At 40.6% G+C, this 21,527-nt stretch overlaps 1 protein-coding gene across 6 annotated transcripts in view; it reads left to right on the plus strand.

Annotated features, from left to right (window-relative positions):
- The window catches only part of EXD2 (exonuclease 3'-5' domain containing 2), a 91,047-nt gene that overhangs the window by 52,041 nt on the left and 17,479 nt on the right, over window positions 1-21,527 (plus strand). For 3 of the 6 annotated variants that reach the window (XM_063651728.1, XM_063651729.1, XM_054447416.2), the window contains one exon: window positions 5,751-6,130. The exons of 2 other annotated variants lie outside the window; for them this stretch is intronic. In XM_063651728.1, the coding sequence (XP_063507798.1) occupies window positions 5,798-6,130 (333 nt within the window). In that variant the 5' untranslated portion in view covers window positions 5,751-5,797. Of the gene's footprint in view, window positions 1-3,715; window positions 5,409-5,750; window positions 6,131-21,527 lie in introns of those variants that run through there. One more of the 6 variants, XM_054447417.2, reaches the window with a different exon arrangement.

The following is a 21,527-nucleotide window of genomic DNA, read 5'->3' on the forward strand; positions in this document are numbered from 1 at the left end:
CTAGGTCGTGATCTGTCGGGATTATCATGGAAAGGATTCTTGAATTGGGTGGGAGCTGAACTTGACTCCAAAATTTTAACTCTGATTTTTTGATTTCCTTTAATAGAAGTTCTGTGGTTTTGTAGTAATAGCTAACATTTATAGAATCCTAATGTTCTAGCCAATATACTAGGTGAATTTTATTGATCATTTTACTTAAGCCTCACAGTAATCCTACGTAATAGGTATGCCTATTTCACAGATGAGGACACTGTCCTTCCTGTTTCGCAGATGAGGAAACTGAGGCTTAGAGAAGTTTGGCAAATTGCCTAAGTTGCTACAGCTAGTGAGTAACAGGCTGGATTTAAACCTAGGCTATTTGATGTTAGGTCTTGTGTTGTCTACCATATACTACATTCCAAACACTTTATACATAATCATTTAACTCATTAAAGTGTGATTTATTCCAAGAATATGATTATGTGTTTTGTCAAGTGGGATTGCCTATCTCTAAAGAGCACCAGTTTAAAAAGAGTGTATTTTTCTAATTACAAGTGTGTACATATTCGTATAAAATTTGAAAAATAAAAGTTGTTCATAATCCTACTATCATTAGGTAGCCATTGATATTTAGCCAGGCATATGGCTCACACCTATAACCTGAGCACTTTGGGAAGGTGAGGCAGGAGGATCACCTGAGCCTAGGAGTTTGAGACCAGCCTGGGCAATATAGTGAGACCCGCATCTCTACAAGAAATCAAAAAATGTGCTGAGTGTGGTGGCGTGCACCTGTACCCCCAGCTACTCAGGAGGCTGAAGTGGGAGCCCAGGAGGTTGAGGCTGCAGTGAGCCGTGATTGTGCTACTGCAGTCTAGTCTGGGCAACAGAGTGAGACTCTGTCTTAAAAAAAAAAAAAGTTTTATGTTCAATTAATTTATATAAAAAACTTAAGAATGACAGATTGTTTCACTGATGAGATTTAGTGAGGGATTGAAAAGCTTGGATTCCAGAGCAAACTGTTAGCAAAGTTTGATTTTTTTCTGACTCCCAACCCAGTACTGAACCATACTACCTTTTTATAACATCAAGGCTTGATAAGGGGAAAAACTTTTTCATTTGAATAAACAGAATGTTGTAATCTGGTGATTGAATTAGAGACATTAATCATACAAATGTTAACATATAATACCTTGAGCTGAATTTCATTCATTCAGTAAATATTTACTGAGTATCATCAGCTCCGTGCTAGTCACTGGGGATATGGCGGTAACAAAGCCAGTTAAGGTTCCTGTTCTCATGGACAGACAATGAATGAACCAACAGTCACACATTAATCATTCAGGCCAACAGGCTGTTTCCAGTTTTTGGCTGTTACAAACAAGTAACTGCTATGAACATTCTTATATGAGTCTTTTTGTGAATAGATTTAATTTATCCAGCTTGGGACTCAGAGAATAGTACCAAATCTGACCCCCTTCATACATTCCAAATCTTTATTCCATGAATATTGGAGTTTCTCAGTCCATTCCCTATGTCTCTGCTTTGTTGTGTATTCTTTCTGTTTTAAAAATTTTTTAGTAAAGATGGGATCTCATTATATTGTCCAGGTTGGTCTTGAACTCCTGGGCTCAAGTGATCCTCCTGCCTCGGCCTCCCAAAGTGTTGAGATTACAGGCGTGAGCCACCATGCTCGGCCTCAGTATGTTTTCTCCCTCTTTATCTGTCTACTACATTCTGGTGACTTCCTCAGATTTTTTTCTTCAATTCATTAACTCTCTCTGTATGTCTGGTCTACATTTTAACCTGTCTATTGAGTATTGAGTTTTTAAAAATTTTTAATAAATATTTTTCATATCTGGAATGTATATGTTTTTGTCTTTGTTTTAGTTATTATTTTCATTAATATCTCTGAATATTCTTTAAAGTCCTTTTCAGATCTCAAGTATGGAAATCTTTGTTTGATGGCTGTATGCGCTATTTTTATTGGCTTTAGGATTTTGTTTTGTTGTGATTCATTGTGAGCCCCCTTCTAGGGACTGATCTTCATGGTAGTCCTGTATGTTTCCTATGTGGGGGGGGGGTGTGTGTGTGTGTGTGTGTGTGTGTGTGTTATGATAGACTCTGCCTGGTTCCAGTAGAATTTACCAGTTCTGAACCAGTTTAAATTCAGTTTCTTGGCTTAGGGTTCCCTTTTATGAGAATATTGTGAACTTGGGCCTTGTATCTGCTTGAGCCATAGCGAAGTGTAGGCTTGAGGATTTGTCTTTTATTTTTTAATTTATTTTTTATTTTTATTTGAGACATGGTCTCACTCTGTTGCCCAGGTTGGAGTGCAGTGGCATGATCTTGGCTCACTGCAATCTCCACCTCCCAGGTTCTAGTGATTCTCATGCCTCAGCCTCTCGAGTAGCTGGGATTACAGGCATGCACCACCACACCTGGCTAATTTTTGTGTTTTTAGTAGAGAGACGGGGTTTCACTAAGTTGGCCAGGCTGATTTCGAACTCCTGGGCTCAAGCTATCTGTCCGCCTTGGCCTCCCAAAGTGCTGGGATTACAGGTGTGAGCCACCGCACCCAGCTGAGGATTTTTCCTCTTTCAAGGGACTCTGTTCATGCCTTTGGCCTGGGGCAGGTGGCTTGCCCAGGCCAAGGTGGGTAAAGACTTCTGGTTTGTGGATAGGGTGGCACTCCCCTGGATTCCAGCTGTGTCTTGGGCCTGTGGCCTAGAGTTCTGCCTCTGGGTTGCTGATATACTCCAGCGCTGCGGCTGGCATGAATTCTGGTCTCTGCCCAGCTTCATCTCCCACCCACCCACTTTTTTTTTTTTTTTTTTTTTGAGACAGGGTCTCACTCTGTCACCCAGGCTAGAGTGCAGTGGCACACCATCACAGCTCCCTGTAGCCTTGACCTCCCCGGCTCAAGCTATCCTCCCACCTCAGGCCCCCCGAGTAGCTGATACTTAAGGCATGTGCCACCACGCCCAGCTAATTTTTTATATTTTTGGTGTAGATGGGGTTTCACCATGTTACCCAGGCTGATCTCAAACTCCTAGGCTTAAGCCGTCCACCTGCCTTGGCCTCCCAAAGTGCTGGGATTACAGGCATGAGCCACTGCGCCCAGCCTTCCACCCACTTTGGGTTTCCTCCTCCCTTTCTGGCACCTGATGATTTCTTTCTTTCTTTTGGGGGCTTAACTGTGTTTTACATTTTTATCTTTTCAGTGGTTTCTCCAGCATTTGCATTGTTTAGAGTGGAAAAGGGAAGGACTTCTATGTCTTCTCAGATTACCTTAATCAGAAGTTTCTCTACACAAGTTATTTAATCTCATTAAGCTTCAGTTTCCTCTTCAATAAAAGCACTGGAGAAAATACATATGAAATTCTTAGCACAGTTTCTGGAATAAAGTAAATGTTTTTAAAACAGCATAACTATTACCACTTTTCATTATTACTCTAATAATTGTTATGATTCAGTTTTTCTTCTCTAATACTCACATGTCTCTATAGGCATGATTATAATCCAGAAGTTATTGTAAATATGAATTTTTTTTTTGGCCCAGTGCAGTGGCTCACACCTGTAATCACAGCACTTTGGGAGGCTGAGGCAGGTGAATCACTTGAGGTCAGGAGTTCAAGACCAGCGTGGCCAACATGGTGAAACCCTGTCTCTACTAAAAATACACAAATTAGCTGGGTATGGTGGCATACCCCTGTAGTCCCAGCTGCTTGGGAGGCTGAGGCAGGAGAATCGCTTGAACCCAGGAGGCGGATACTGCAGTGAGCCGAGATGATGCCACTGCACACAGGTCTGGGCGACAGCGAGAGACTCCATCTAATAAAAAAAAAAATTTAAAGTTATTGATGAAACTTTTAAAAAGTAATAAAAACCATACACATTCAGTGGGAAACCTTCAGCCATAGAGAAGTGTAGGCAGGGTGCAGCTGATTGCTCTGTCTTTGGGCAATTTAGCTTTTAGGCTAGAGGCCACAGATGGGTAGCCTGGTGCGTACCTAGGGTGTTTTTGTTTGGCTGGCGCAATATTTTTTAAAACTGTAAATTTATTGCCAGCATTCTAAAATGGTGACATTTCATATAAAATTCAGATACCTGACTTACCTTAAACAAGCAAAGTATTTGACCACACTGGGCCTTCTTCCTGCACAGGATTATCAGCTTGTGCTGAATGGTCGCTACCCCATGTTTTCTCCCTGGCCCTGAGACCAAAGGCCATTTACTTTTTTTTTTTTTTTTCTTTTTTGAGACAGAGTCTTACTCTTATCACCCAGGCTGGAGTGCAGTGGCACAGTTTCGGCTCACTGAAACCTCCGCCTCCCAAGTTCTAGCAATTCTCCTGTCTCAGCCTCCCGAGTAGCTGGGATTACAGGTGCCCACCACCACGCCCGGCTAATTTTTGTATTTTTAGTAGAGATGGGGTTTCACCATGTTAGCCAGGCTGGTCTCAAACTCCTGACCTCAGGTGATCCACTTGCCTCGGCCTCCCAAAGTCCTGGGATTACAGGCGTGAGCCACTGCATCTGGCCAGGCCACTTACTTTTTTTTTTTTTTTTTTTTGAGACGGAGTCTCACTCTGTCACCCAGACTGGCGTGCAGTGGCACGATCTTGGCTCACTGCAAGCTCTGCCTCCCGGGTTCATACCATTCTCCTGCCTCAGCCTCCCAAGTAGCTGGGACAACAGGCGCCCGCCACCACGCCCGGCTAATTTCTTGTCTTTTTAGTAGAGACGGGGTTTCACTGTGTTAGCCAGGATGGTCTCGATCTCCTGACCTCATGATCCACCTGCCTCGGCCTCCCAAAGTGCTGGGATTACAGGCATGAGCCACCGCGCCCGGCCCAGGCCACTTACTATTTACTGTTGCACTTTTACTCTTATTTTAATAGTACAGAAATAGTGCCGTATACTCATTTCTTTCTCACATATAGGAAAACAGAAACTACATGGAGAAAGCCACATGTTACAGAAAAATGAAAAAGGGACTATTTTGTGGCTTGCTTCATTGATTTACATTAACCTGCCTGGCGCTGTGGACACTTCAGTTTGCATCCGCCTTCTATACACCTTGGATATCTCTCTAAGTTCTACCTTTTTCTTGTGCTCTTATGATCCTTTCTCTTTTGTACCCCCCCTGCCTTACCCTACGATAACCGAATCAGTTTCTATGGAGAACTACTGAGCCTTCTGGAGCAACAGAAAGTGTTGAGTCAAACCTGTTTCCTCCACTCCCTCATTGCTGCACCTTCCAGAGAAGTAAAAAAATTCTCCCTACCAACTGACTGATGATTACAATTTTTTTTTAATAGAGAAGCAGAAGTTTTCCTTCAACTGTTAGGTGATCAAAGGTTTAAAATACAAAATACTTTGAAGAAGATCCATTAACTAAAAAATTCATTCATTAATCAGCAGTTAGAGGTGAGAGTCTAGCTTATTGTTTTTTTTTTCTTCCTAGATCACACTTCGTGTTGCAGATAGCCTGTTGTTTTGACTGATACGATTTTATATCATTAAGAGAGCCATGGGGAACTGTCAGAGGGCAGGGAGATTTCCTGGGGTGAGGATGGAGATAGAGATGGAATACAGAGATTATAAAGATGAAGAAATTCTGCCATTGCTACTATTTCATGTGGAAATTTATAGCAGTTGTTTTCGTTTGTGGGCACAGAGATTATAAATGGGACATTTCTTAGAGGAAAACTTGTTTATGTAAAGGTTTATATTCTGTATATAAATATGTTTTTGCCATTTGTTTTGCAGATTGTGGGATTAGTGATATGCTTTTCTAAAGAGTAGAAAAGTCGAAGATGTCTAGACAGAACTTAGTGGCTTTGACAGTGACTACCCTTCTGGGTGTGGCTGTAGGGGGGTTTGTCCTCTGGAAAGGCATCCAGCGCCGCCGAAGGAATAAAACAAGCCCTGTGACCCAACAGCCACAGCAGAAAGTGCTGGGCAGTAGAGAGCTGCCCCCTCCAGAAGATGATCAGCTGCACTCCAGTGCCCCCAGATCCTCGTGGGAGGAACGGATCCTTAAAGCAAAGGTGGTGACGGTGTCTCAGGAGGCAGAGTGGGATCAAATCGAGCCCTTGCTTAGAAGTGAATTAGAAGATTTTCCAGTACTTGGAATTGACTGTGAGTGGGTAAGTTAAAAAGCAAAAGTTAAAAAGCAAACAAAAAAAAAACAACTTCTGCTTTTCCAACTGGGACCTTGGACAGTCAAGTAGAAAATAAGGTTAAAGGAGAATGAATTAGCTTGTTCTCAACTTGCTTATAAGCAGATTTTAGCAGAAGAAGCAGCTGCTGTTCCTCTCAGGATGGCGGAGTGCTTACAATTATGGATTACAATTATGTCAAACCTATATGAATTCTGTTTTCCCCACTTATCATTCTGTGAACTTGGACAAGCTATTTAGCCTGAGTCTTTGTTTGTTTGGTTGTTTGTAATAGGAACGTCACGGTACCTACCTCCAGTAGCTTTTCTAAGGATTCAAATAGATCACCCCCATAAAGGATTCAGCACAGTGTGAACATATAGTAGTAAGTGTTCATGAAATATTAGCCACTGTTAATATTTGTAGTAGCATTTTCATAAGGATGCCATGGAGAAAATAGCTAAGGAATTCTATTTAAATGGAAATTATTACTTAGGATTTTAAAAGGTAACAGTTAAAATTTGAAACACCATTTACTCTAAGCCATGCACTGTATGTTTTGCTTGCATCATTTTATTTAATTTTCACCATATGGGCATAACTTGGAGATATTGCAGGTTCGATGTTAGCCATGGCAATAAAGCAAATCTTGCAATAAAGTGAGTTACATGAGTTTTTTGGTTTCCCAGTGCATATAAAAGTTATGCTTATGCTGAGTGTGGCGGTGGCTCATGACTGTAATCCCAGCACTTTGGTAGGCTAAGATGGGGAAAATCAGTTGAGGCCAGGAGTTTAATACCAGTCAGCCAGGTCAGCATAGCAAGACTCCATCTCTACAAAAAGAGAAATTAGCCAGGTGTGGTGACACCCACCTGTATAGTCCCAGAAACTTGGGAGGCTGAGGCAGGAGGATTGCTTGAGCCCAGGAGGTTGAAGCTGTCGTGAGCTATGAACACACCACTGCACTTCAGCCTGAGTGGCAGAGGGAGATCCTGTCTCAGGGGGAAAAAAAAAACGTTGTGTTTATACTATACTATAGTTTATTAACTATGCAATAACTATATCTTTAAAAAGTACATTAATTAAATAGTTTATTGCTAAAAATTGCTAATAATTATCTGAGCCTTCAGCAAGTTGTAATCTTTTTGCTGGTCGAGGGTCTTGCCTTGATATTGATGGCTGCTGACTGATCAGGGTAGTGGTTGCTGAAGGTTGGAGTGCCTGTGACAGTTTCTTAAAATAAGACAACAAAGAAGTTTGCCACATTGGTTGACTCTTCCTTTCATGAGAGATTTTTCTCTGCTATGTGGTGCTGTTTAATAGCATTTTACCCACAGTAGAACTTCTTTCAAAATTGGAGTCAGTCCTCTGAAACCCAGCCATTGCTTTATCAACTAAGTTTATGCGATATTCTAAATCTTTTGTTGTCATTTCAACAGTGTTCACAGCATCTTTACCAGGAGTAGATTCCATCTCAAGAAACCACTTTCTTTGCTCATCCATAAAAAGCAACTCTTCATCTGTTAAAGTTTTATCATGAGATTGCAGCAGTTAATAACATCTTCAGGCTCCACCCCTAATGCTATTTCTCTTGCTGTATCCAGGAAATGTAATTAAAAGAGTACCTAAGCAGAATGGCTCCACAAAATCAGTTCACAGGTTGATAGAAGAGGCTACTAGATGCCAACACTGTGATGACCAAAAAGAGAACACCTGACAGTGTGGGGCAAGCTTTGTAGTCACAAAAGCCCTTACACCACAGCTACTGAGGGTGTTTCTTTATATCAGCAATAGTAGTAGTCATTTATACCAATGACCTTGGGCCATCAAGAAAGGATCAGTGATTTTAATCTATTATGTATAAAAAGTTACATAATTTTAGAACTGTTTACATCAGCAACAATAAAAGAAAACAGGGTTTAAGTGGTACGCTGTAGCAGATTAGGAAAATTCACCTGTGCCAAGCACCTGGATTATTCCAACTAAACGAAGTATAGCTTGAGCAACAGCAGGGTAGACTGAAGTGAATAGTAATTGATCTGATAATAATGCACTTTAATTAATATAGCAGAGGCATAGATAAGTTAAAGTGGCAAATAATCTAACCCCACCTCATTTTGACTTTTGATGTGTATTAAACTCAGGTTGGATTCCACATTTCCCTTTAGGCATGACTGCATTTTCCTGATTGCTGTCATAAAAAAACTCAATGAAAAAGTCATTCATGGCTTCCTTCCTTGTAAAAATAAGATAGAATACATTTAAGAGATGAATAAAAAACAAAAATAGGCTGGGTGCGGTAGCCCACACCTGTAATCCTAGCACTTTGGGAGGCCGAGGCGGGCAGATCACTTGAGGTCAGGAGTTCGAGACTAGTCTGGCAAACATGGTGAAGCCCCCGCCCCCCCACCACTAAAAATACAAAAATTAGCCCGGCGTGGTAGCAGGTGCCTGTAATCCTAGCTACTTGGGAGGCTGAGGCAGGAGAATTGCTTGAGCCCAGGAGGTGGAGGTTGCAGTGAGCCGAGATCACACCACTGCATTCCAACCTGAGCGACAGAGCAAGTGAGACCCTGTCTCAAAAAAAGAAAAAACGAAAACAAAAATGAAAAATCATCCATTCTTGCTCTATTTATTCCTCCATTCCTGTTTTGCTTTCCTTTTCATTCACTTTTATGTAAATGTTTATTCGATTATTATTTTTGTTCTTCTTTATTGTTTTTTTTTTTTAGAGACAGGGTGGTGTCACTCTGTTTCCCAGGCTGGAATGCAATGGTACTATCATAGTTCACTGTAACCTCGAACTCTAAAATGATCCTTCTGTCTCAGCCTCCCAAGTAGCTAGGACTACAGGTATGTGCCACCACTGTCACTTGGTTCCAATGGTTCTTGCTTTTTTTTTTTTTTTTGAGACAAGGTCTTACTCTGTCACCCAGGCTGGAGTGCAGTGGTGGGATTTTGGCTCACTTTAGCCTTGACCTCCCTGGGCTCAGATGATTGTCCCACCTCAGCCTCCCCAGTAGCTGGAACTACAGGTGTGTGCCACCACACCTGGCTAATTTTTTTGCATTTTTAGTAGAGACGGGGTTTTGCAGTGTGGTCCAGGCTGGTCTCAAACTCTTGGACTCAAGCAATCCATTCACCTCAGTCCCACAAAGTGCTGAGATTACAGGCGTGAGCAACCGTGCCCGGCCTGTGTTCTTGTTTTATAGTCAATATTTGTTTAGATTTACCAAAGTGTTTACCTTCCTGTATTCTTCTTCTTCTTCTTCTTCTCTTTTTTTTTTTTTTTTTGTAGACAGGGTCTCACTCTTTTGCCCAGGCTGGAATGCAGTTGTGCGATCACAGCTAACTGCAGCCTTAACCTCCCAGGCCTGTGATCCTCCCTCCTCCTGAGTAGCTGGGATTACAGGTGTGAGTCACCACATCCCATCTCTTTTTCACAGAGACAGGGTTTTGCTGTGTTGCCCAGGCTGGTCCCAAACTCCTAGGCTCAAGTGATCCTCCTGCCTTGGCCTCCCAAAGTGTGCTGGGATTAAAGGTGTGTGTGAGCTACCATGCTGGGCCCTTTTTTTTTTTTTTTAAGAGATGAGGTCTTGCTTTGTTGTGCAGTTGTATGATCGTGGCTCACTGCAGCCTCAAACTCCTGGGCTCAAGTGATCCTCCTGCCTCATCCTCCTGAGTAACTGGGACCACAGGCATGTGCCACTGCACCTGGATAATTTTTTTTCTTTTTTTTTTTTTGTAGAAATGGGGGCTTGTTGTGTTGCCCTGGCTGGTCTTCAACTGCTGGCCTCAAGTGATCCTCTCACTTGGTCCTCCTATAAGCATAAGCCACTGCACCCAGCTGTATTTACCTTTTTTTTTTTTTTTTTTTTGAGACAGAGTCTCGCTCTGTCACCAAGGCTGAAGTACAGTAGTGCAATCTTGACTCATTGCAACCTTTGCCTCCTGGGTTCAAGTGATTCTCCTGCCTCAGCCTCCTGAGTAGCTGGGACTACAGGTGTGTGCCACAATGCCCATCTAATTTTTTGTATTTTTAGTAGAGACGGGGTTTCACCATGTTAGCCGGGGTGGTCTCGATCTCCTGACCTTGTATTTACCTTTTTCTTTGCTTACTTTTTCTTATATCTCTGACCTTCTTTTGGGGATCATTTTCCTTAAAATCGTTCTTTAACAGTTTAGGGCCCATTGATAATAAACTTTGTCATTTTGAAAATGTCTGTATTTTGTTTTTATCTTAAAGAGATTTTCTCTGGGTGTAAAGTTCTGGTTTGGCAGTTTATCATTTTCAGGATAGTATTCCATTGCCTTCTGGCTTCCATTATTGCTGTTGAAGATAACTGTCAGTCTATATCTTGATTCTTTGTAAGTAATGTAATTTTTTCATATCTCTTCTTAAGATCTTCTCTTTGAGTTTATGGTTCTGAAGGTTCACTATGATGAGTCTAGGTGTTTTATTTCTAGCTTGGGATTCAGAAAAATATCTGGATAATAGGATTGATGTTTTATCAATTTAAAATTTCTCTTTGAAGATTGTTTTTATCCTTTCTTCTTTCTTGCTGGAATTTAATATTTAACATATCTTAGTCTCTCTAGATTCATTATATACGATTTTTTCTGGTCTCTTTTACAATTCCTTTTTTCTCTATTTGGCTTTGTCTAATCTGTTTAACCTGCCCCTGAGTCTTTTTTTTAGACTTTTTTATTGTGAAATATAACACATCAAGAAAAGTGCCTGGAACAAAAATAAACCCTGAATGATTTATGTAAAGAGAACAGCTCAGCTGTGTAACTAGAAACTAGGTCAAGAAACGTAAGATTGCTAGGACTCCAGAAGCTCCCGTTGTGCCCACTTGCAATCATTGTCCCCTCACTGCCCTCTGAGGGTTACCATTATCCTGTCTCATGATATTTACTTTCTTGTTTTCTTTATACTTTTACTGCTTAGGCATGCCTCCCTCAGCGCTGTAGTTTAATTTTACCTGTTTTTTAAATTTAGTATAAATGAATCATCGAGTATGTGCTCTTTTTTGTCTGGCTTCTTTTTCCAAACATTGTGAGATTTACCTGTATTGGGTGTGACTATGATTTGTTGCCATATAGTATTCCATGGTATAAAGATACCATGACTTATTTTTCCATTCTATTACTGATGGACATTTATATATATATATATAAAATACAGTATAGGCCGGGCGTGGTGGCTAACACCTGTAATCCCAGCACTTTGGGAGGCCGAGGTGGGTGGATCACCTGAACCTGAGGTCAGGAGTTCAAGACCAGCCTGGCCAACATGGTGAAACCCTGTCTCTACTAAAAATACAAAAATTAGCCAGGTGTGGTGATGCATACAGGTATAATCCCAGTTACTTGGGAGGCTGAGGCAGAAGAATTGCTGGAACCCAGGAGGCAGAGGTTGCAGTGAGCTGAGAGTGTGCCATTGCACTCCAGCCTGGGTGACACAGTGAGACTCCATCTCAAAAATATATGTGTGTGTGTGTGTGTGTGTGTGTATAATACAATGTATCATTTACGTTTGGGGGCTCTTGCAAAGAATGGTGCAATTGAACATTTACACTCATTATTGGGCATATGTGTCTATGAGTGGAGTTCTGGGTCAAGGAGTTTGTGTGTGTGCACGTGTACGCACAACTTTAACTTTTATAGATGATGCCAAACTGTTTACCAAGATCTTTTTATGAATTTACCTTCCCATCAGTAGCATATGACTGATTCCATTGTTTCTAGCTGTTTTCAGAAGTGATTACACTAATTTAACCTCCCTATATATGAAAATTGCCTTTGTTTTACACCCTTGTCCACATTTGGTACTGTCATATTTTAAAATTTTATCCATTCTGTTGGGCTTGTAGTAATAGTTCACTATTATTTGAATTTGCATATTCCAGATTACTAATGAAATTGAACATCTTTTTGTATTTTATTGGTCATTTAGATATCCTCTTTTATGCAGTGTCCATTCAAGTCTCTTGCCTCATTTTCTTTTTTTTTCTTGCCTCATTTTCTATCGAGTTGTCTTTATAGAAGTTCTTTACATATTCTGCATATGAACCCTCCAGGAGTTAAATTTGTGTTGTAAATGTTTTCTCCCATTCTGTGAATTGCCTTTACATTCTTTTAATGTTTTCTTTTGATAAACAGAAGATCTGTGTAGTACAGTTGATCAAGTCTTTCCCTATACACAGTCATGAACATATTCTCCCCATGTTATTTTCTTGGAGTTTTATGGTTTTAACCTTGGCGATTCAGATTTACAATCCACCTGAAATTGATTTTTTAGGTGTGTTTGTATATGATGTGTGGTAGGGTTAAGTTTAATTTTTTCTCCTAAAGGGATAGCCAATCTGCCTAGAATCACAGATTGAACAGATAAACCTTTCCTGATTGCTCTGCAATGCCACTTTATCACAAAATGAGTGTCTGTATATGTCTAGATCTGTTTTTGTCTTCTTGATCGTCTATTTTTCTATTGTTGCACCAATTATTATATACTTTCTTATTTACCATTGCTTTAAAATAACTCTGGATATCTGGGGCAGCAAGACCTGCCATCTTGTTCTTTTTCCACAATATCTTGGATAATCTTGATACTCTACATTTTCTTTTTTGTGATGGAGTCTCACTCTGTTATTCGGACTGTAGTGCAGTGGCATGATCTCGGCTCACTGCAGCCTCCACCTCCTGGGTTCAAGCCATTCTCCTGCCTCAGCCACCTGAGTAGCTGGGACAATAGGTGCCTGCTACCACACCTGGCTTACATTTTCTTATACGTTTTAGAATCAATTTTCAGGTCCTATAAAATTTTCTTGAAATTTTGATTGAGATTGTATTGTATAGATCAGTTTGTAGGGAACTGACTTCTTTATATTATTGAAGGGTTTTTAAAAACTGACATGAAATTGTATATATTATGTATAATGTTTAATGCATATATACATTGTGGGATAATTAAATCTAGCTGATTAACAAGTGCATTACTTCACATAGTTATCATTTTTTAATGATGAGAACACTTAACTTACACTGTCTTTGCATTTTAGTAATACAATATATCATCATTAACTATAGTCACCATGCTGTACACTGGATGTCTTGAACTCATCCCTCCTATATAACTGTAATTATATATTCTTTGATCAACATTTTCTCATCCTCCTCTCCTCCCAACCATCTTGGCCTGTGGTAACCACTGTTCTACTCTCTACTTCTATCAGATCAACTCTTTTATTTTTTATTTTTATTTTTTAGAGACATGTTCTCGCTCTGTTACCCAGGCTAGAGTGCAGTGGCGTGATCATAACTCACTACAGCCTTGAGGTCCTAGGCTCAATCAGTCCTCCTGCCTTACCCTCCCAAGTAACTAGGACTATAGGCAGACACTACCACCACTGGCTAATTTTTATTTTTATTTTTAGAGATGAAGTCTCACTGTGATTCTTAGGCTGGTCTTGAATTTCTGGCCTTAAGTGATCCTTCCACCTCAGCCTCCTGAGTGGCTGGGATTATGGGAGGGAGCTACTATGCCCACCAAGGTCAACTTTTTTAGATTCCACATATGAGTGAGCTCATGCAGTATTTATCTTTCTGTGCCTGGCTTATTTCACTTAACATAATGTCTTCCAGGTTTAGCAATGTTGTCACAAATGACAAGATTTCATTATATTTTATGGACAAATAGTATTCCATTTTGGAGGGAGAGATTTATATATCACATTTTCTTTTTTTTTTAATTCTACTTTAAGTTCTAGGGTACATGTACATAACATGCAGGTTTGTTACATATGTATACGTGTGCCATGTTGGTGTGCTGCACCCATTAACTCGTCATTTACATTAGGTATATCTCCTAATGCTATCCCTTCCCCCTCCCCCCACTCCATGACAGGCCCCGGTGTGTGATGTTCCCCTTCCTGTGACCAAGTGTTCTCATTATTCAATTCCCACTTATGAGTGAGAACATGCGGTGTTTGATTTTTTGTCCTTGCGATAGTTTGCTGAGAATGATGGTTTCCAGCTTCATCTATGTCCCTACAAAGGACATGAACTCATCCTTTTTTATGGCTGCATAGTATTCCATGGTGTATATGTGCCACATTTTCTTAATCTAGTCTATCATTGTTGGACATTTGGGTTGGTTCCAAGTCTTTGCTATTGTGAATAGTGCCACAATAAACATACGTGTGCATGTGTCTTTATAGCAGCATGATTTATAATCCTTTGGGTATATACCCAGTAATGGGATGGCTGGGTCAAATGGTATTTCTAGTTCTGGATCCTCGAGGAATCGCCACACTGTCTTCCACAATGGTTGAACTAGTTTACAGTCCCACCAACAGTGTAAAAGTGTTCCTATTTCTCCACATCCTCTCCAGCACCTGTTGTTTCCTGACTTTTTAATGATCGCCATTCTAAGTGGTGTGAGATGGTATCTCATTGTGGTTTTGATTTGCATTTCTCTGATGGCCAGTGATGATGAGCATTTTTTCATGTGTCTTTTGGCTACATAAATGTCTTCTTTTGAGTAGTGTCTGTTCATATCCTTCACCCACTTTTTGATGGGGTTGGTTTTTTCTTGTAAATTTGTTTGAGTTCTTTGTTGGTTCTGGATATTAGCCTTTTATCAGATGAGTAGATTGCAAAAATTTTCTCCCATTCTGTAGGTTGCCTCTTCACTCTGATGGTAGTTTCTTTTGCTGTGCAGAAGCTCCTTAGTTTAATTAGATCCCATTTGTCAATTTTGGCTTTTGTTGCTATTGCTTTTGGTGTTTTAGACATGAAGTCCTTGCCCATGCCTATGTCCTGAATGGTATTGCCTAGGTTTTCTTCTAGGGTTTTTATGGTTTTAGGTCTAACATTTAAGTCTTTAATCCATCTTGAATTAATATTTGCATGAGGTGTAAGGACGGGATCCAGTTTCAGCTTTCTAGATATGGCTAGCCAGTTTTCCCAGCACCATTTATTAAATAGGGAATCCTTTCCTCATTTCTTGTTTTTTTCAGGTTTGTCAAAGATCAGATGGTTGTAGATGTGTGGCATTATTTTTGAGGGCTCTGTTCTGTTCCATTGGTCTATATCTCTGTTTTGGTACCAGTACCATGCTGTTTTGGTTACTGTAGCCTTGTAGTATAGTTTGAAGTCAGGTAGCGTGATGTCTCCAGCTTTGTTCTTTTTGCTTAGGATTGTCTTGGCAATGTGGGCTGTTTTGTGGTTCCATATGAACTTTAAAGTAGTTTTTTCCAATTCTGTGAAGAAAGTCATTGGTAGCTTGATGGGGATGGCATTGAATCTATAAATTACTTGGGCAGTATGGCCATTTTCACAATATTGATTCTTCCTATCCATGAGCATGGAATATTCTTCCATTTGTTTGTGTCCTCTTTTATTTCGTTGAGCAGTGGTTTGTAGTTCTCCTTGAAGAGGTCCTTCACATCTCTTGGAAGTTGGATTCCTAGGTATTTTATTCTCTTTGAAGCAATTGTGAATGGGAGTTCACTCATGATTTGGCTCTCTGGTTGTCTGTTATTGGTGTATAAAAATGCTTTGATTTTTGCACATTGATTTTATATCCTGAGTCACATTTTCTTTATCCATTCGTCTGTTGATGAACACTTAGGTTGATTCTATATCTTGGCAATTATGAATGGTGCTGCAGTAAACATGGGTGTGCAGTTATCTCTTTGACATACTAATTTTATTTCACTTGGGTATATATCCAGTAGTGGAATTGTTAGACCACAATATTGAGTTTTTGAATCTAAGTGTTTGTTTAGACCTTTAGTTTCTTTTAATAATGTATTTATAGTTTTCTGTGATTTTTAAATTTAAGTATAAATGGAGATTTTAAACATTTTTCTGTTTCTGGTACATGGAAAAATGCAATTGAGTTTTACATATTTCTCTTGTATTAAGGAATCTTTCTAAACTCACTTATTCTAATTGCTTGTAGATTCTTTTGGATTTCTATGTAGACTATTATCTTTGAAAATGACAATTTTCTTTCTTTCCCGTCCTTGACATTTTTTCTTTCTTTTCTTTCCTTGGTGTACCTGGCTAGGATCACAGTACAGTGTTCAGTAGATGTGGTGATAGTGGACATCCTTGACTTATGCCCTATCTCAAAATGACAGCTTTTAACATTTCACCTTGAAGTATAATATCTGCAGTAGGTTTGTAGATCCCTTTATCAGCTTAAATATGTTCATTTCTATTCTTGGTTTGCTAAGAGTTTTTTTTTTTAATAATGAATGGTTGGTGAATTTAATAAAATGTTTTCTGCACTTCTTGAGATAATTATATATCTTCTCTCTTTATTCTGTTATTGTGTTGAAATACATTGATTTTTGAATTCCTGGGATAAATGCCCTCCTCCTGTCTGGCTCCTGCACCTGGACAACTCTTGCTCCTGTTTGAATGCCAGTCTCAGACACCATCTCTCTCAGCAAGTGTTTTGTCTCTTTTTTTTTGAGACGGAGTCTCGCTCTGTCACCCAAGGCTGGAGTGCAGTGGCAGGATCTTGGCTCACTGCAAGCTCCGCCTCCTGGGTTCACGCCATACTCCTGCCTCAGCCTCCCGAGTAGCTGGGACTACAGGTGCCCGCCACCATGCCTGGCTAATTTTTTGTATTTTTAGTAGAGACGGGGTTTCACCGTGGTCTCGATCTCCTGACCTCGCGATGTGCCTGCCTCGGCCTCCCAAAGTGCTGGGATTACAAGCGTGAGCCACCGCGCTGGGCCTTTTTTTTTTTTTTTTTTTTTTAAGAGACAGAGTTGGACTGGGTGCAGTGGCTCACTCCGGTAATCCCAGCACTTTGGGAGGCCGAGGTGGGCGGATCACGAAGTCAGTTTGAGACCAGCCTGGCCAACATGGTGAAACCTCGTCTCTTCTAAAAATACAAAAATTAGCCGGGCTTGGTCACAGGTGCCTGTAATCCCAGCTACTGGGGAGGCTGAGGCAGGAGAATCACTTGAAACTGGAAGGCAGAGGTTGCAGTGAGCCAAGATTGCGCCACTGCACTCCAGCCTGGTCAACAAGAGTGAAACTCTTTCTCAGTCAATCAATCAATAAGAGATAGAGTTGTCCTTTTGCCCAGGTTGGAGTGCAGTGGCTCAGTCATAGCTCACTGCAGCCTCAAATTCCTGGGCTCAAGCGATCCTCCCACCTCAGCCTCCCAGGTAGCTGGGACTACAGGTGCACACCACCATGCCTGGCTAATCTTTTAATTTTTTTGTGGAGATGGGAGTCTTGCCATGTTGCCCAGGCTGGTGTCAAACTCCTGAGTTCAAGCAGTCCTCCTGCCTCAGCCTTCCAAAGTGCTGGGATTACAGGTGTGAGCCACTGTGCTTGGCCATTGTCAGGCTTTGATTAAAAAAAGTTATGCTAGCTTCATACAACAGATTAGGGGTGTTTCCTATTTTTATGTTCTCTGGAAGAGTTTGTATAAGATTGTCATTCTTTTTTACTTAAAATGTTTAGTTTGAATCTACTGGTGAAGCCATCTGGAGTTCTCTTTTAAGGGAAGTTTTTGAATTATGGATATAATTTCTTGAATAGTTATAGAGCTATTAATATTTTCTATTTCTTAATGTCTCAGTTTTGATGTTATATATTTCATCTATCATCTAAATATGTTATCTTTAAAATTTTTAAATTATTGGCATAAACCAAGCATAGTGGCTCATGCCTGTAATCCCACCACTATGGGAGGCTGAGGCGGGAGGATCACACTTCAGGCAAGGAGTATGAGACCAGCCTGGGCAACACAATGAGAATCTGTCTTTACAAAAAAATTAAAAAATTAGCCTGGCATGGTGGTGTGAGTCTGTAGTCCCAGATACTCAGGAGGCTAAGGTGGTAGGATGGCTTGGGCCCAGGAGTTCAAGGCTGCCGTGAGCTATGATCACGCCACTGCACTACAGCCTGGGCAACAGAGTGAGACCCTGTCTCCCCCTCCAAAAAAAATTATTGGCTGGCTGGGTGAGGTGGCTCATGCCTATAATCCCAGCACTTTGGGAGGCCAAGGCAGGTGGATCACGAGGTCAGAGTTCGAGACCAGCCTGGCCAACATGGTGAAACCCTGTCTCTACTAAAAATACAAAAAAAAAAAAAAAAAATTAGCCAGGTGTGGTGATGCGCACCTGTAATCCCAGCTACTCAGGAGGCTGAGGCAGGAGAATCACTTGAAGCTGGGAGGTGGAGGTTGCAGTGAGCCAAGATCGTGCCATTGCACTCCACCTAGGTGATAGGGTGAGACTCTATCTCAAAAAAAAAAATTATTGGCATATATTTGTTTATGATATCCTCTGAAAATTTTTACCCCATTTGGTAGATATCTAGGAATGTCTCTTTTTTCATTCCTGACTTTGCTTACTTGTGCTTCTTTTTTCTTCATAATTCCTTCCATGGGTTTATCAATTTTATTAGTCTTTTCAAATAACCAACTTTTTGCTTTGTTGATCTTCTTTATATTTGTGTTTAATTGATTTCTACTCTTATTTCTATTGTTTCTTTCCTTCTGTTCTCTTGGGTATAATTTCTTAGTCTTCATTATTCTTCAACCAACTTTAATCTGACATCTTTCCATATTACTCCACTGAAACTGATCAAGTTGATGGCTTTCTTGTTTTTTAGTCCAGTGGACGCTTATTTGGACTCGTTATTCTTGCTCTCAAAAGCATCACACTCACATTCTTCTATCTCCTATCTTATTATCCTTTCTACTTTTTCCTTTTTCTGATTCCTGTTTTACCTGATATCTAAATATTGAAATGGGTCAGGCTTGGTCTCTTCTGTATCCACCCCAGATATTGCAAACTCAGATGCCTACAAGAGCCAAGCAGGTTCTGTAAATGAATGATATAGAGTGATTGTTTGCATTTTTTAATACATAGGAATGTTCTTAAATTCATAAGGAAATGTATTACTTTTCATTTTTTCTTTAAACATAAAGCCTCTAGGGTCTATCTTTCATTTTTGTAGCTTTACTAGCAGTATGGATCCTGAGAAATATTTCTTTGTATTAGAAAAATAGTGGTTACAAATACGATGGTAAGTGGAAGACGACATTTGGCTTCAGTTGAAAAGACATTATGGTGAATTAGAGAATTCATGCCTTGTATAAATGAAAAAGCTGCCATATAGTTCAAACCAACTGTTACTGGATTGTCCAGTTCTTTAAAAAGAAACTTGGAGTATGGATTCTTTAAAATGTGAACTCTACTAATTTAAAAATTCTGGCATAAGTTTTTAAATACGTGGAGACCAAAAATAATATTATAATAAAAGCATGTCTGTGAGTCAGCAGATGGATCCGTGGGCCACTAATTTATGTCTTCTAATTTACATTCTTTTCCTGTATTCCCATCTAATTGTATGGCTTTAAATACCATTGATATGGTGATTACTCTCAAAATCAGAATGCCAGCCTTTCATATTCACCTGCCTACTTGACATCTCTCCTTGAATGTCTAATAGTCATCTCAAACTTAACACATTCCTAACAGAATTCATTCTTGATTTTTCTTCCCAAACTTGTTATCCCTAGTCTTCCCCACCTTTAAGATTAAAATCAGTGAGACATTCGTCTCTCAGTGGGTTGTCCAACAGGATGGTGATATGATTGAAAGTCAGAAATAAACAGATAGTATATGTTAAATTTCTTTAATGGCAAAATATATGCAAATCCAAAGAAGTGGTTATACAAAGCAGGAAATAACAGCATGCTATCACAAAGAGGTATAGATTTCTTTGAGTTACCTATAATGAGGTGTAACTGTGGATAAATCACCTGTACAAAATGAATATTCTGTCATCTTTTTGGAGCTATTATTGCCCTTCTCCTGAGGCAGGTGGAGACATTAAATACCTTTTTGATCTCCTGACTCCTGCCTGGTCCTTTCTGGAGACTCTGGCTACATATTTCCTTGCATAACAGGTACAAATAATTGGTGCAATAAAGGCTGAGCAAGGTGATTTTCCCAAAACCATCATCCTGTAGACCCAGTGTATTAGTCCATTCTTGGCCTACTATAAAGAAATAGCTGAGACTGGGTAATTTATAAAGAAAAGGGGTTTAATTGGCTGTGCAGGAAGCATGGCCGCATCTCCTTCTGGTGAGGCCTCCAGGAGCTTTTACTCATGGTGGAAGGCAAAGCGGGAACAGGCGTCTTACATGGCAGGAGCGCACCAAGATGGCGGGGAGGTGCCACACACTTTTTTTTTTTTTGAGACAGGGTCTCACTCTGTCACCTAGGTTGGAGTGCAGTGGCGCATTCTTGGCTCACGGCACTCTCCACCTCCCAGGCTCAAGCGATCCTCCCACCTCAGCCTCTGGAGTAGCTGGGACTACAGGCGCATACCACCATACCTGTCCCCATGTTGCCCAGGCTGGTATCAAACTCCTGGACTTAAGTGATCCGTCCACCTTGGCCTCCCAAAGTGCTGGGATTACAGGCATGAGCCACCATACTCAGCCACCACACATTTTTAAACAACTATATCTTGTGAGAACTCACTCAGTATACAGTAACAAGGGGGAAGGGTGCTAAACCATTTATAAGAACTCCATTTCATGATCCAATCATCTCCCACCAGGCTCTACCTCCAACATTGGGGATTAGAATTCAACATGAAATTTGGGTGGGGACACAGATCCAAACTATATCACACCCCTACTACCTCCTGAGTCCAAGCTTCAAGTATCTCTCACCTATTGCAAATCTTCCCCTGACTGGCCTCCCTGCTTTGACTCTTGCGCATGTACAATCCTTTCTCCATACAGTCACCAAAATATTTTTTAAAAATGCAAATTAGATTGTGTCAGTCCTCTGCCCAAAACCCTTCCATTGCTTAGAGTAAAATGCAGATGGCCAGGTGCAGTGGCTCATGCCTGTAATCCAAGCATGTTGGGAGGCCGAGGCGGGTGGATCACGAGGTCAAGAGATCGAGACCATCCTGGCCAACATGGTGAAACCCCGTCTCTACTAAAAATGCAAAAATTAGCTGGGTGTGGTAGCGAGTACCTGAAGTCCCAGCTACTCAGGAGGCTGAGGCAGGAGAATCACTTGAACCCGGGAGGCGGAGGTTGCAGTGAGCCGAGATCACACCACTGTGCTCCAGCCTGGCAACAGAGTGAGACTCCATCTCAAAAAAAAAGAATAAAACGCAGATGTCTCAATTACCTACATGCTCTTAAGGTCTTACTTGCTGTAGCTTCTTTCAGCATCTCTGATTTTGTCTCCTCCTGCTCTCTTTTCATCCTACTCTTATCAGCATCTAGCCACATTGGGCCTTAGTTCTGTTGCCTGAACAGGGTAAACTCATTCCTATCTCAAAACCCTGGTCAAAATTTAACTGATACATAAAC

This window comes from Pongo pygmaeus, chromosome 15, assembly GCF_028885625.2.
Source record: "Pongo pygmaeus isolate AG05252 chromosome 15, NHGRI_mPonPyg2-v2.0_pri, whole genome shotgun sequence".
In the NCBI taxonomy this organism is placed as follows: Eukaryota; Metazoa; Chordata; class Mammalia; order Primates; family Hominidae; genus Pongo; species Pongo pygmaeus.